Below are 15,656 nucleotides of genomic sequence, written 5' to 3' on the forward strand. Positions count from 1 at the left end.
CTGTCGTATAACACATTACCAGTCATAACAGGTATGAATGTATTATAACATTGCATTTGTCCTTCAAATCATGTATGTTGTTTGAATGTCACCTCTGAGATGTGATCCAACTTTAACTTAGCTGTCAATCATATAATAAACGGCCTCCCTGTATAGGAAACACACACACACACACACACACACACACACACACACAGGTACTTAATTTCACATGCACCTGGTCATCTTCCTCTCACCTACAGTGATGTAAGAGATATAAACTACTGATGACCTTTGCCCTTCCTTACAATGCATACCTGTGCACACATGCCTGAAAACAGACTGCAGTGAAGTTTAGAGTGGCCATTCACGATCACCTGCTCACCTGAGGCTCAGCCATATATCACACCTTCACTGCTGACTAGAGGAAACACCTTCATCCCCTGCAGGCAACACACACACACTTTAATAGAGCTAAGACAAAAGCTCACAGTCTATTTGACCCCATAATAGCTTTGAGAAGAAAATAAATATATTAAAGACTGATACAAATACACTTCAGATCAAAGCAGATAAATATACAGCATCTCTCTCACACAATAAATTGAAAGTTTGATCCAGAAGTCTAAAACTCAGAAATCTGAGATACAAAATCGTATTGAATATGTAAAACAAAACAAAAATTGATTGTGTATTTCAAGGTTACCAAATCACATTTTTGGCAGTGACAAAAGGCCAGATTTTTATGTTTGGAATTCAAATCCATAAACCACATACCATTCAGAAATGTGTCAATTGTTAGATTTAACTTTTCACTCCAATTATAATATTGTAATTTATAATGAAGGGGGAATAACTTAAATCTAAAGAATGCAAAACAAAGACATTTTCACTGGTCTCAGACTTTTTGGATCCCACTGTATTTAAAATGTATAGGTAACACTTCTGTTATCTCATATTAATTCAATTAATTAGTCATTAATAGATAATATAAAAGATACATAGGTTATTTATACTGATATAAAATATGTACAGTACTTAAACATTTGTATCGATCTGAATGATCAAACGATCATCCGTTATGCATTACATAATGTAATAATAATTATCTGATAACTCTGAATGAAAATGTGAAGAAACTGGTACTAATATACAAATCAAATTCATACCAAAAAAAGAACAAATACCCATGCATAACTGATAAACCAGCATTGTATTCTATTTCTATCATAACTAGTGCTCACACAACGCTTTCAGAAAAGCAGAGGGGCTTGTGGCACTCTGGAGAAAGAATCCAGAAAAAAAAGAAAAGGAAAAAACAAAACAATGAAAGAAAGATTATATTTATATTTATATATCAACCTCACAGCATTTACTCAGCAAGAACACAATATTTGGCAACCAATAACAACTCTAAAACTTCAAAAGTATAAAACACATTTAAGCATCTTCATTGAATACTATAATATGGATCTTCTACATTAACACTGATGACATAGGAAAACATAAAAATAAAAAGAAAGCTGCTGGACTTCAACAGTCATCCCTTTTTCATTCATCCTTCATTCGTTTAGAGGACATCAGAGTGCTTTTCTTCATCCTTCAATCGTTTAAAGATGTTTGAGTGCATTCCTCCCGAAACTGGCAGCATTTCAGACATAGGCCGGAGTTATTGAAAGGTTAGGAGCCAATGAGCTGTGAGAATGATGCGACGCAAGGGGTGAAAGTTCTCTTGGAGAGCTCAGCAAGAGCCGCCTATCGACACTACTCGACTCGGGAGAGAGACATCTTATGTACACATACACACATTCATATTCAGTCACACAGAAATAAAACCGTCTACAAGATTACATACATGTGCGTGTCTCGTACCTACATGCACCTATATAGACAAACGTCACTGACAAAGTCAGTCTAACAACTTTTACTTTACCTTCTCCCTACAGTCAGATGGATGCACACGCAAACATTCAAACACACTAAATCCCTAGACAATACGCCAAGTGAAAGGCAACGGCACGCATATGACACCCGTTAATGATGATGTCATACACCCCCACAATGTCATATTTTATTTTTACCGACTTTCCCCCTCAAAAAATGCCACGCAGACACACACACACACACATAGAGGAGAAGTTAACTGTGTATACTGTATGCATCTACATAATGCCTGTCCAAAATAATAATAAAAAAAAGCTTCAGAGGATATATGGAGAACTGAACTAAAACATACATACATTAATGGATATATATAGCTATATTTATGGATAGGTATCATATGCCACTACTGACGTGTCTATGCATGGTCATTGTAACACTACAGACTCTGTTAAAGTGATAGTAAATGATACTGAGGGAAATAGGAAATAAAATGTCCCGTCCAGATGTCACCCTGTATCCACCCCTGTGTCCATCCTTATATCCGTCCATTCATCCAAGTGGATCTCAATGCGGTGTGTGTGACGATGAATGTTGGTCTTCAAGCAAACATGGGCCAGAAAGGAGAAACTAAACAGGTGTATGTTGTATTGTTTTTTTTTTGTCACCTGTGATCTCCATCCCGGCCTCTATCTCTTAACATCCACCTCATAACATTCTTTTTCTCCATTTATCTCGCTCCTTCACTAACATCTCACATCCTAGGAAGAAAGAAAAAACACAAGAAAGTCACATTTTGAACATTTATAGCTGAACATTCCTTAAGGCTACTTTCAAGGATTTTAATAACAATCCCTAACATACGACAAAAACACAGTAAAAACACAGTAATTGCAGTTCACCTCCAGAGAAGCGACTCAACGCGGTTGATGATTTCAGAGAGGTCAAAGGGGAGGGGCATGTCAGGATCTTCATTACTCCAATAGGGTCGGTCGACAGGAGCTTCCTCAGGGGGCAAGGTCTGTGCCAAGCTTGACTGACATCTATTGGGACACACAAAAGAGATCAACAACTTTATTAGTAAGAGAAAACTATTTTAAATCTTTCATAAACATTAAAAAAAATCTAAAATACTGACTACTAACATTACCAAAACCTCTGAACGGTTGTGTATTTGCACTAAAAATTTATTTACAGTGTAAAAAAGATGCGAAAACACCCAGGGAGTGTGTAAATAGTTAATTTCGCCCTAAACACACAAAGAAGTGTGTGTTTGTCTAGGGGCAGTCCACACACTCATTTCCTGATTTCTTTACGACACACAATAACCTGTCCTAATGACACGTTTATAAAGGAACGAAGGACTGCACAGCTTTTCTGTGTGTGTGTGTGTGTGTGCGTTTTTGTGACAAATGAGGACATAAATTTGTATAATGATAAGGGTATGACATAGGTATTACGAAGAGAACGTGACTTTTCAGGACATTACCCCATGTCCCCACTTTTCAAAACGCTTATAAATCCCACAGAATGGAGTGTATTGAAAATCTGAAATAGCACTAAGTTTCCTGTAAGGGGTAGGGTTAGGTGTAGGGCAATAGCACATACAGTTTGTACAGTATAAAAACCATTATGCCTATGGGATGTGTCCCCACTTTTCACAAAAACAAACTTGTGTGTGTGTGTGTGTGTGTCTTTGTGTGTGTTCAAGTGTGTGTGGTATGGCAACATCCCCTTGCTCTTCATTTGAACGAAGCCTCAGGAATGCACTTCTGCAATCCTACAAGAATAAGCAGTGTAAATCACCTTCTAAACACACCTGGCTAGTGCTGATTAATATCTCAATCATTTACACCTGGGCAGTTGAAGCCTTTGGCTTTAATTCCACTGTAACTTTGATGTTACTGCATTTCATTTTGTCAGGCAATTAATCTACACAGTGGTTTTCACTAGAATATGACAATATAGTTTCTCATAAATATGACAAAACTGGGTGTGTTAGTGAGAATGTACAGCATCTCTGGTTTTGTGTGCGTGTGTGTGTGTGTGTGTGTGTGTGTGAGCTTGAGTGTGAGTGTGTGTGTGAGAGAGAGAGAGAGAGAGAGAGAGGGGCAAAACTTGCTGTCATTATGAATCAAAAATACTATAAAAGAGGAGTGTGAACTGGGAGTTGTTTATTTCATCAGTGGTTATTTTAGGGTAGTGAATAGGGATAAAACGTTAGGGTAATGTGAATTTCGACATATCAAGATACTACAGTTAAAAAGTTTGGAATCAGTATTTAAAAAAAAAAAAACGTATTCAGCAAGGAGACATTATATTTGATCAAATCAAAAGTGAAAATAAAGACGTTTTAGTGTTCCTAATATACACATAGGTACAGTCATTTTAGGCACTTCCAAAACTGTTGCAACAGAGATGGAAATACAATTTTGAAATACATGAATTATGTTTCCATCTTTTTTGCCACCGTTTTGGAAGTGCCTTTTTCTGTTCTAAAGAAGGGGTTGCCCCAATACTTTTGTCCATATAGTGTATGTACAAGTCAAAGGTCAACTAAAGTCACCTAAATTTTGGTCACCACAATTAACCTAAATTTCAAATAAATGCTGTTCTTTTACACTTTCTATTAATCATTTAAAGAATAATTTAATTGAAATTAAAGAATCCTGAAAAAAATGTATCACTGCTTCAAGGAAAAAATTAAATAAAATAAAAATAAACATTAGGCAGCACAACTTTTGAGAATTATAAGAAATGTTTATTGACCAAAAATGTTACTTCCCCAAATCAGCATATTAGAATGATTTCTGAAGAATCATGTGACTCTGAAGAGACTGGAGTAATGGCGGCTGAAAATTCAGCTTTGCCATCACAGGAAAAATGTGTATATATTTTAAAATGTAATTTATTCCTGTGATGGCAAAGCTGAATTTTCAGCTTTGAGAAAATAAAATGTATTCAAATATTGAATTGCAATAATATTTGACAATATGAGTGCTTTTTAAACTGTTTTTTGATTTTTGATCAAATAAATGTATAGCCAAACATAAGAAACTTTTAAACACACATGCACACACACATATATATATATATATATATATATATATATATATATATATATATATATATATATATATATATATATATATATATATATATATATATACACACATATATATATATATATATACACACATATATATATATATATATACACACATATATATATATACACACATATATATACATATACATATATATATATATATATATATATATATATATATATGCCATTAGTAGCACACTTCACCTTCAATAGAGGGACAACCACTATCCTCACAAAGACACAAAGTTCTCCCACAAACACTTGTCTCAAGCAAACATAGCCTACAGTAAACACTCTTCGTACTCCACTCAAAGACTGCAGCGGTGCCCGGAGGAGGCCAGTGTTATGGATGAGTCTGTGCTGTCCAGTGGTCAGAGGACAGCCCCTATCTGACACTATTTGTGGTTATATATTTTGTAAGGGCCACTTAATGGTGGAGTGGCTCTCCTGTTAAGTGCTGTCTCTCCAACTGCACCGGCCACATGAGAGGCTGCATTACACACCGAGGGTGGAATTAGCATATAGCGCTTCAATATATCATCCTCATACTGCATCAGGGCTTGACAATAACATCCGTTAACATGCACTAAGTACCCTAATGTAGCACATCAGTTCATAAATAATATGAGAGCTTGTTCTAAACGCATGCGCGTGTTTAAACTCTCTCATCATTTACTGGATTATTGGAAGAGACAGAGAAGAGGGAACTGAAGTAAATAGACTGCGGTGAAAGAGACCGCAAGCATACAAATGAATGCCAGCAATAAAGATCCACATGGTTTCTACAAAAGTGAACATTTTGGCATCATTTATTATGTTGCTCCAAACCTGTAAAAGACAGGTGGAAACACGATCAGAGAAGTTTAACAGAATGTCCAAGCTAACAATAAATAATACTTTTACAGCATTAACTGACCTTAAGATAATATTTCACTATAAAGTAATATAAGTTGTATAAATTCAAGTTGTATAAATTAATATAGTGAATAGTGAAGTAACATACTGCCAAGTATGGTGACCCATACTCGGAATTCGTGCTCTGCATTTAACCCATCCAACGTGCACACACACAGCAGTGAACACACACACACACAGTAGTGAACATACACACACACAGCAGTGAACACACACACACACAGTAGTGAACATACACACACACAGCAGTGAACACACACACACACAGCAGTGAACACACACACACACAGTAGTGAACATACACCCGGAGCAGTGGGCAGCCATTTATGCTGCGGCGCCCGGGGAACAGTTGGGGGTTCGGTGCCTTGCTCAAGGGCACCTCAGTCGTGGTATTGAGGGTGGAGAGAGCGCTGTACATTCACTCCCCCCACCTACAATCCCTGCCGGCCCGAGACTTGAACCTGCAACCTTTGGATTACGAGTCCGACTCTCTAACCATTAGGCCACGACTTCCCCCAATATTAATATAAACTACTGTTTGGGGTCAGTGTTTTTTTTTATTATTATTCATCCATCAAGCACACATTACATTGATCAAAAGCGAAAGTACAGACATTTCATAATGTTACAAAAAATAAAAATTTTAATAAATGCTGTTCCTATGAACTTTCTATGTATCATAGAATCCTGTTCAAGAATCAACTGTTTTCAACTGTGATAAGAAAATCTGCATTAAAGAGTGATCTCTTTTCCATACAATGAAAGTGAATGTGGACCAACTATTGAACTCCAAAGAGGATAATGTAGCAGCAGAAAATCATAACATTTTGCTATATGACAGTATTGCATTAAAAAGACAGAAAATGTTCACTCTTCTATTACTGATAAAATATCTTACTTGACAGCTATGGACACCATTCACCTATTTGCTCCATGGAAAACATAAGTCATTTCAAAAGACAGTGAATTTCAAAAGATGGTGAATAAATGATGACAGGATTTTCCTTTTAATATCGTACAACATTGTGGTTAAAATAAACAAAACAAAACAAACAAAAAATAAAATAACTCAATCTCAAATTGTTCACATTGTTTGTTTCTTTTGTTGAGCACAAAAGAAGAATTCTGAAGAATGTTAGTAACCAAACAATTGTCGGTTGCCATTGACTTCCATAGTATGGAAAAAAAAATACTATTGAAGTCAATGGCTACCGTCAACTGTTTAGTTACCAACATTCTATAGAATTTTTCATATTTGGGTGAGCTATTCCTTTGTACTGAATCACCTCTGAATCATGAGTATACATAACTGAATCATTTAGGTTAAAGAAAATCACACAAATATAACCCTGCAACCATCTGACTCCCTATCGCATTTCAACATGGAGTCAGTGGTTAAGAGTAAAGACACAAAGTGTGTGTGTGTGTGTGGACTGTTGGAAGTATATTTGGAAGTGTATGCCAACCATCCATACAGATTAACCTCTGCGAGATGCAGTCTACCTCTCCCATCTGACCTGCGCTCAGGAGAGATCGACGTTACAATCACTCATTTCAATTTGCTCTGAAACCCTATAACCCTACAGCCAGGCCTGTTGGAATACCGAGCTAATGTGGAGGGAAGGAGATCTATCACCTCTGTACTTCTGGGGGGCGGCTCACATACTCCCACCCGACACATTCGCCGCACTTGAACTTCGACTCGGTCCGCGAACAATGCAACGCACACACACGCACACCTGGCCTCCCAGCTGAAACTAACCACTTTAGCTAAAGTGAGTGTTAATTATGGACAGGCAAAGCAGTCAATAAAAAAGGTTAATGCAGAAGGCAGTGGATAAATTCCTTTAAGCATTGCATCACTTGGCCATCTCTGGGACGGCACGCAAGGCTCTCTCTGTGTCTGATCAATACATTTTACTGTAATGTTCTCCGCATCGATTTCCCTCGCTCTCTGAATCCTCCTCCAACTGAGATAAACTAGAGGAGAGGGGGAGTGAAAAGCAAGAACGAACTGATAAATGAAATGATTAAAACCTCTTTTCAGTTGGACTTTCCCTCTCTTTGACATGCCGCTGTGGTTTATAGCACAGCGCTGGACTTCACCACCGAGGTCGTACATTACCTGCCCCCCACTCTTAAAGGGAGTAAAATGCACTTATTAGACAACATCAGAGCTTCTGCCCACCGCCATTACGCTGATAAATGTAGGGCTAAAATGCTGAGAGACAATGCTAATTGCATTAGCCCACCAGGAGATCATTTACAAGCATACAGCTACAAATGGGCCTGTTTGATTAGGACATTAGGGTGATGTTAGCCTGTGTGCTATCCTGTATCTTCATGCGCTCAGCGTTATTTGTACGACAGCGCGTCTATACGAAGTCTGTGGTTTGTATGCGCCTGCTGTGAAATTTACAGGTATTTAATGCTGTTACTCATAAGGGGTGAAATTTTTCGTTCTCATTTCAGGCGCACAGGTGTTAAGGGTGTGTGTAGTTTTACGATTTTTGGCAATGATTGGCCCTGTTCAGAGAACGCCATCAAACGAGTCATGCAAAAACAAGTGAGTCGATCATAAATCACGATTTGGCTCTAAGGCCCATGCAAGCAATCACATCTCCAAGAGTACGAACAAGCACACTGATAACATCTTCAACAGATTCTTCAGACAGTCTCATTTAAAACTATAAAAAGGGTTTGCCTGGTTATAAAACTTAGTTTTTTTTATTGTCTCTGAATTGAACTGGAGACGAATTTAATTTAGATTAAATAAAATAAAACTGGTAAAGTTCAAACTGGGTAGTAAGCACTAAAGTAAAGACTGAATAGATGTGAACGGACATTATTTGTCAATGAGTTTTATGAACAATAACAATTCAGTTTCATCAAATTTCCTTTCAAAGTTCTCTGTTAACTGAAGAAAAAAATAAAACTTACGTTAAAAGGGAGAAACTTGAACATAATAAAAAATATCAACTCTGGAAGTAAGTAAATAAGTAAATAAATCAATTTAAAATCTCAGTAAACATGTCTAAGTGTGTGTGCGGGTGGGTTGGTGAGTATGTGAGTGAATGAGTGGTATGTGATTCATTTAAAAAGCCTAATAAAACTAGCATCTGATCTACCATTTCCCCTAATTAAAAACCCCCCCAAAAAAACAGACCAAGGTAGTTTCCCTCTTTTTCTTTCTTTTGCCACGTGTGTAAGTGCTTTGGGAGACAATGAGCAGAGCTATATTTGGGTGGCAATGAGTCCACCGGAAGCAGCAGGTCTTTAGCATCTGCACGCCAACAGCTCACAACAGACCACATGAAACAAGACACACAGACACCGCAAGAGAAAATGGGGACAGACCCCGCCAGCACACCTTTACTGAGACGAGCTCGTTTGATGTGGTGAGAGTGGGTGTCTGGGTCCTAACCCAACCAGATGACATGAAACACACACAGCGGCTACCTCTAAACGGTTCTCATAATTGGGGTAATAAAAAAGGGGCTGAAGATTTCAGAGGAGGCCACTGCCGTCTCTGAACTCTCAAAACCAGGTGGACGTCTATTAGCCTGTTAACACCGTAACAAATTATCCCACACGCCCCTCCGATCGACCCCCTCAGGCCTCGTGAAAGAACGCAGCCAGATGTCAACACCAGCACCGGTTTACAACACACATGACACGCCGGTACACACGGAGACAGGTTGTAATAAGGAGGAGTGTGTGAAGAGGGCAACAGTCAAGTCTGAAGTCGTTTGTCTGTCAGCTCTGTTAAATGACACTTGAATAAAGATGCATGGGTCTCAGTGTCCTTTTGGGCGCTGTCCCACCTGGACTGTGGTCCCTCTGGGTGTCACCAAGGTAAAAACAAATAGTGTTGCTGTAACTTGTGCCCTGACACGTCCAAACACTCCATTTTGTCACCTACTGAGGTGACAGCCTGCCATATACTGCCATATAGAACAATATTCTGGGCCAAAACTAATTAGTGCGTTTAAAAAGACACTAGAGGTTTTTCACTCTGATGGTGTTTATTTACATGTCTGAATGGAATATGGAGAGATTGGGAGGAGGAAAAGGCTATATATGCGTATGTGTGTGTGTGTGTGTGTGTGTGTGTGTGTGAGAGAGAGAGAGAAAAGTGCCTGAGGGAGAAGAGGTTATGAGGTTCTAAATGTTTGCAGTTTTTCACAGGGGAGTGTTTGAGGGCCAATAAATCTCGGAGTGATCAGGAAGTGGATAACAGCGAGGTTGGGAACACTAACACTGCGTTTAACATGTTAAATGTCTGCCACATGAAAACTGACAAACACACCAGTAAAACGATCAGTCTCATAGATACGTAAAGGAACATACACCTGTATGCATACGTGTCCTGTACGCTCAACACGATATACACAAGCTTAAGCCCTGTGGGCATCTCAGAGTGACAGATGTGCCTGTTCTGACAGATATACTGCAACTTCATTGACCCACACATGACCGCAGTCACATGACCAGCGTCCACTGGACATCTGTAAACCCCACATTATCAAAAAAGTTTGCAATTTGAAGATATGGCAGAGAAATAAAGAGAATGATTCAGAAAGTGTAGAATTTACACAGTCAAATACATCATAATATACAAAATTAACAGTACTAATTGATCTAAAGATAGTATTTCAACATATACTAATATATATTTTTTAAATTTCAAGTTGTATAAATTAACATTAATATACACTACCATTTTTTTTTTTTTTTTAAAGAAATTAACATTTATTCAGCAAGGACAAATTAAATTGATCAAAAGTGACCGTAAAGAAAAAGTTAGATAAAAAGATAACTAAATTCAAAATTATATAAACTGTGGAAGTATTTAAATAAATAAATGACAAATCTTAGTAAACATGTCTAAGTATGTGTGGGTGGATGAGTGGCATGTGATTCTTATTTGCATATTATAATGATTTCTGAAGGATCATGTGACACTGAAGACTGGAGTAATGACTGAAAATTCTATTTTACGATCACAGGAATAAATGACATTTTAAAATATATTAAAACAGTTATTTTATTATTTGTAATAATATTTCACAGTGCTACAATTTTACTTAGTTTTTTATCAAATAAACGTAGCCTTGGTAAGCATGAGAAACCTAAATAAATAAATCTTACCAACCCCAAACTTTTAAAAGGCAGTGTATTATGAATGAAAATGAATTAACAATGAACTACGATTTGTTTATGAATTAACATTAAGCGAAAATATGAAATGCTGTAAAAAATGTGTTTGTTAGTTCATGATACCCAACGCTATTAGAAACCTTGTATTAATTAAATGAGAGCACGTAAAATAACTAACCAGAAGAACAATGGTGAAAAGCATCCTCATAATGAGTTTAAACACAACACAGGCTAGTGCATAAACACACACACACCAAATTAAATGGGCAAATAAAAGAACAATTGATGACGTGAAAGTGATTAGATGATTACAGTGGCAGTTGAAGTGGAAAAAAGACTAATTTTGGGTGGTGACACTAGCCCTGTGTATCATTATTCTATTCAAACAGCGTGAATGAATCTCATGTCATCTCATTAGGAACAAACAGACACATGTTGTAACACAAATGCCACTGTTTGCCAACATATCCTGGACACGTACCACTAATATTTCGCTTCCGTAAACTCAGAGGAGAGGACAGGACAGGTTGGTCTCAGTTACTAAGAAATAGTTACACAGAGAGCCGCAGGTGCTAACTGTCATGTTTTCACAAATGACAGCTGCTAATAAGAACGTGTGAAATAGGCCGTGCTACCTGTAAATGGGCTGCTGGGGTGGGTAATTTAAGAGTACTGGGTGCGAACTGACAAAGTTACAAAGTGACAGATAATAGAAAAGGAATTTGTTTAAATATGAGCAGCATTCATGCAATGAATCATATACATATCAGAGTGAAACTAAAAAAAAAAACAGAAGATCAAAATAAAGATATGTGAGAAAACATACCCCAGGTGTTTGAAGTCCTGAATCATCTGCTCCTCCTGTTGTGTGAAAATTGTTTTTGCAACCTATTAAGTAAATAGTTTAATTAAAACAGTGTGGCATTTAAAAGCCTGTGAACTGCCAACCATTTGTTTAAGGGGATGGTCAGGCTGAGCAGGCCCCTGGGGCACTGCAACGAGCAGGTAGCAGGATCACAGACATGGGTAATGGGTGGAGGATATGTGTTTACACAACGAGTATGTGTAAGAGAGAGAAAAAGGGAAGGAAAATTAAGAGAGCAAATTAAATAATTTTTCTGTGTGCATGCATGTGTGTGTGTGTGTGTGTGTGTGTGTTAACGGTAATGAAGTACAGTAGTTAAAGTGATAGGTAAACAAATGCTTGACACAATCAAACAGGTTATCTTTGTAGTGAATAGAATGGATATTTCCCATCCATTGATATAAGGAAAGTAATTTGCTGTGTAATGTACCCAGCCCTTTGTCTACACCGTCTGAGCTTTACTAGTGTCAACATGCAAACAAAAAGCCACAATGAGGGTTTACAGAAGCCTTTGTGTTTTTGCAGTGGCCTCATACCTTAAGGACTAACATAGACATTGAGACTAAAGAGCACATGAACAATTGAACTGCAGCAGGTTCTTAAAGAAGGCAATGGGAATGCTCCTATTCAAACAGAAATGTATATATAGCACAATAGCAGGATAAACATGAGATTTGCTTCAGTTTCCAGTAAAACTCTTGTAATGCAATATAACAGTATAACGAATCAGGACAAATACAAAGAAAATACATGTTCAAAATTATTTAAAGAGGTCATAACACATTTTTTTGTTATCTTTTGGTCCTCTTACAAAAGGTCAACCATAACTGGTTTTTAAATGATAATTTCACCCTCTCTAACCCTTAAATGTGCCACTTGCTGAAAAACAAAAATATACAAGTAAACTTCAGCACACAGATCCATCCAACTCATTACGATAAAAACATCAAGAGCTCAAACTTAGGCCTACTAAACTACAGGCTTGTTCTTATGCACTAGTGATTCTTAGAATAATAATGCAGACAAAAATTCTGTCAGAGGGTTTATTAAGAGAAATGGAGTATCATTTGGTTCCATTTTTAGTGTTTTCATTAACCCTTAAATGGTCATTCACTCAGAACTCCTTTATGTGTTTAAAAGCACAAGAAGCAGCAAAGACTAGAAAGGTGCCATGTTTTCAGAATACCATGCCATGAGCAAAAGTTGTAGGACATGAGCACAAACACGTTCGTCTACTGCACGTTTACATAAAACAATGGTAAAGCAGCACAGTGGAATGCAAAAACGGCCCCTAAAGCTACGGTTGTCACGGTCATGATCTGTTTTAATTTAGTTATGTCTTCGTCATCCTGCCTAGTTTGTTTCCATGGTTTTTGATTAATTGGTTCCACACCTGTTTTCTGTTCCTCCTTGATTGTGTTTAGTATTTAAAGCCTGTGTTCTCCCCTGTTCCCTTGTCCGCTATCGTTTGTATTATGTTTGTGTTATGCTACCCCGTGCTCATGAATTTCATCTGTTTCTTCTGTGGATTATTATTAAAAAGACTTTTATTTGAACTCTTCCTCCGTTGTGTGCTTATCTAGCATAGCACCCATAACAACGGTCGACTTAGCAAAATTTTAGTTGAAATTTAACAGGTAAAAAATGTCACTTTTCTATTGTCAGTAGTGTAGCAATGAATGATGCACAGAAATCAATTTCAAATCAAAAAACGTTCTGTCAGTCAACACGGTGAATTCACATAACCCATTCTCCTTTTAACAAAATTGATGAATGAGAGGATTCCTTTAAAAATTACTGGATTTCGAATAAAAAATTTGCATAACAGCAGTTAATGTGACCGCACCTTAACTCAGTATTTATGGAGACAGTTTCATTTTAACCCAATCAGGCACTAGCTATTACATTTAAAAACTACTTAAAAATACCTGCTAGCACATTATTAACAAACCTGTTCTGCACAATTATTACAGACATGATAATTATAGTAATTTAAGTGACAGCACAATCATAGATTTATATGGTATACAACTCTCCTTTTATCATATGGGGGAAAAAAATGTCAAGTCAGGGCAATAATTTGCTTTTTTTCTAATTCAAAGAAACCACATGGGGCTCCCAAATTTAGCTTTTTGTTCCAGTGGCGGTTTCTTAATTCCTTTTGGACTCAGGACAAAGTTGAAGTCATGAAAATTGTTTTCATAGTATACTCAACTCTTTTATCTCAAAGATCAAGCAAAATTTGATTCCTCGTGATGTGACCTTTACGTTTTTGCAAGTATAATTCAGCATCGCTGTGTTTAGCAGCAGTAATTGTTTCCTCTGCTTCATGCGATTCCCATTAAAGCTGCATAAACCACACTGTAATCTTTCTGAACCTCGTTGGATGGCTGCGTTCACCCACAGAGCTCAGCTATGGGGGACGGGGAGATGACCGGCTTAAGGGGTTAACTGCTGATCTGGAAACAGCAGGATGGATCGCTAAAGGGGCTCAGTTGTCAGACTCGCAGACCCTCTGCTGGCCCGAGGCCAGTGTCTGAGAGCAAACAAGCATGAGCCAGACAACCCAGTCAATCTGAGAGATTACACTCTTCACAACTGTTTAGCCTCTGCACTCCTGGAACGAAACGGCCGACACAAAGTACAGAAAGTTATCATCTGTGTCACTCTGTAGTCTAAAGGCTGTCTATGAATGAGAAAATGAAGTAAAGGGGCAAAAATTCACCAGAGAGGAGGAAGAAGAGGAGCATAAAAGAGAGGGGTGGTCAGCCTCTCAAGGGACTCCCAACATACACTGAGTACAACATCAACATGTCACCATCCATTCCCCCTCCTTCCTGTAAATCTAAGGACCCTGCAGCCTCTTCAGGCCTAATGACTCCTGACTCGCTCCGTCCACCTCCAGCCACACGGCTAGAACAGACAGAAAATCATTCAGCAGCTTGCCCAGATGAATATTTGATGAAGAGAGAGTATTTTTGCCCATGGTGAATAAGAACACAGTATGTGTGTGTATTGTGTGTGCATCTTGCCTTTTATACAGCTATTTCAAGGAAAATTCCCAGGATTTTTTGCTTCCCATAGCTGATAAACGTCATCTAAAATAACAGTTCCTCTGCTGTTAGCATCAATCAGTGCTTTCATAAAGGTCAAAGGGCAAACTTAGTGTACCATGTTAACCACATCAGTTCACTCACCTTAACCAATTAAAATCTTTATCTAACCAAATCATTTCCCTTGCTATAACCGATATGTTCATAACATCTGTTTGTTGTGGCATCTAGTGAAATAGTGAGTCATATCTGCAGAGTTAGCAGTTTTACTTCATGAGCGATGTTCGTGTACTTAGCGTATTACCTTTAATTGAGCTCTTTAGCCAGGCTTTGGCTGCCTGCCATTATACACACTATAAAACACGGTTTCACTGAAAAACAAATACATGGAATACAATATGCTGTCTGTCAAGAACAAGTTTCCAATTCATTCAATCCTCCACCGGTTTGCTATTTCAGAGCAAGGCATGTGAAGGTTTCGTGTCCTCTCCCACGGTATTCTTTGTTGCTCTGACACTTATTCAAAGCATCATTTTCGAACAAACCCAAAATACCAGGTGAGCTTTTGATGAGGATGGTTCACTTAATTAAATACGAACAGGTTACAACACCACGCTCCATCCCCCTTTTGTTGTTTAATAAGAGTGTGAGCTGTGTGCCAAATTTCTCTCCATTGAAGTGGTTTTGAGGTGCT

At 37.8% G+C, this 15,656-nt stretch overlaps 1 protein-coding gene across 2 annotated transcripts in view; it reads right to left on the reverse strand.

Moving 5' to 3' along the window:
* Positions 1 to 1,307: 1,307 nt before the first annotated feature.
* LOC306874394 (alpha-ketoglutarate-dependent dioxygenase FTO-like) overlaps positions 1,308 to 15,656 on the reverse strand; it is a 142,512-nt gene continuing 128,163 nt past the window's right edge. For both annotated transcript variants that reach the window (XM_079424407.1, XM_079424408.1), the window contains 2 exons: positions 2,763 to 2,903; positions 1,308 to 2,621 (listed from right to left, as the gene is read on the reverse strand). In XM_079424407.1, coding sequence (XP_079280533.1) covers positions 2,615 to 2,621; positions 2,763 to 2,903 — 148 coding nt within the window. In that variant the 3' untranslated portion in view covers positions 1,308 to 2,614. The remainder of the gene's footprint in view (positions 2,622 to 2,762; positions 2,904 to 15,656) is intronic.

This window comes from Barbus barbus (genome assembly GCF_936440315.1).
Source record: "Barbus barbus genome assembly, chromosome: 1".
Lineage (NCBI taxonomy): Eukaryota > Metazoa > Chordata > Actinopteri > Cypriniformes > Cyprinidae > Barbus > Barbus barbus.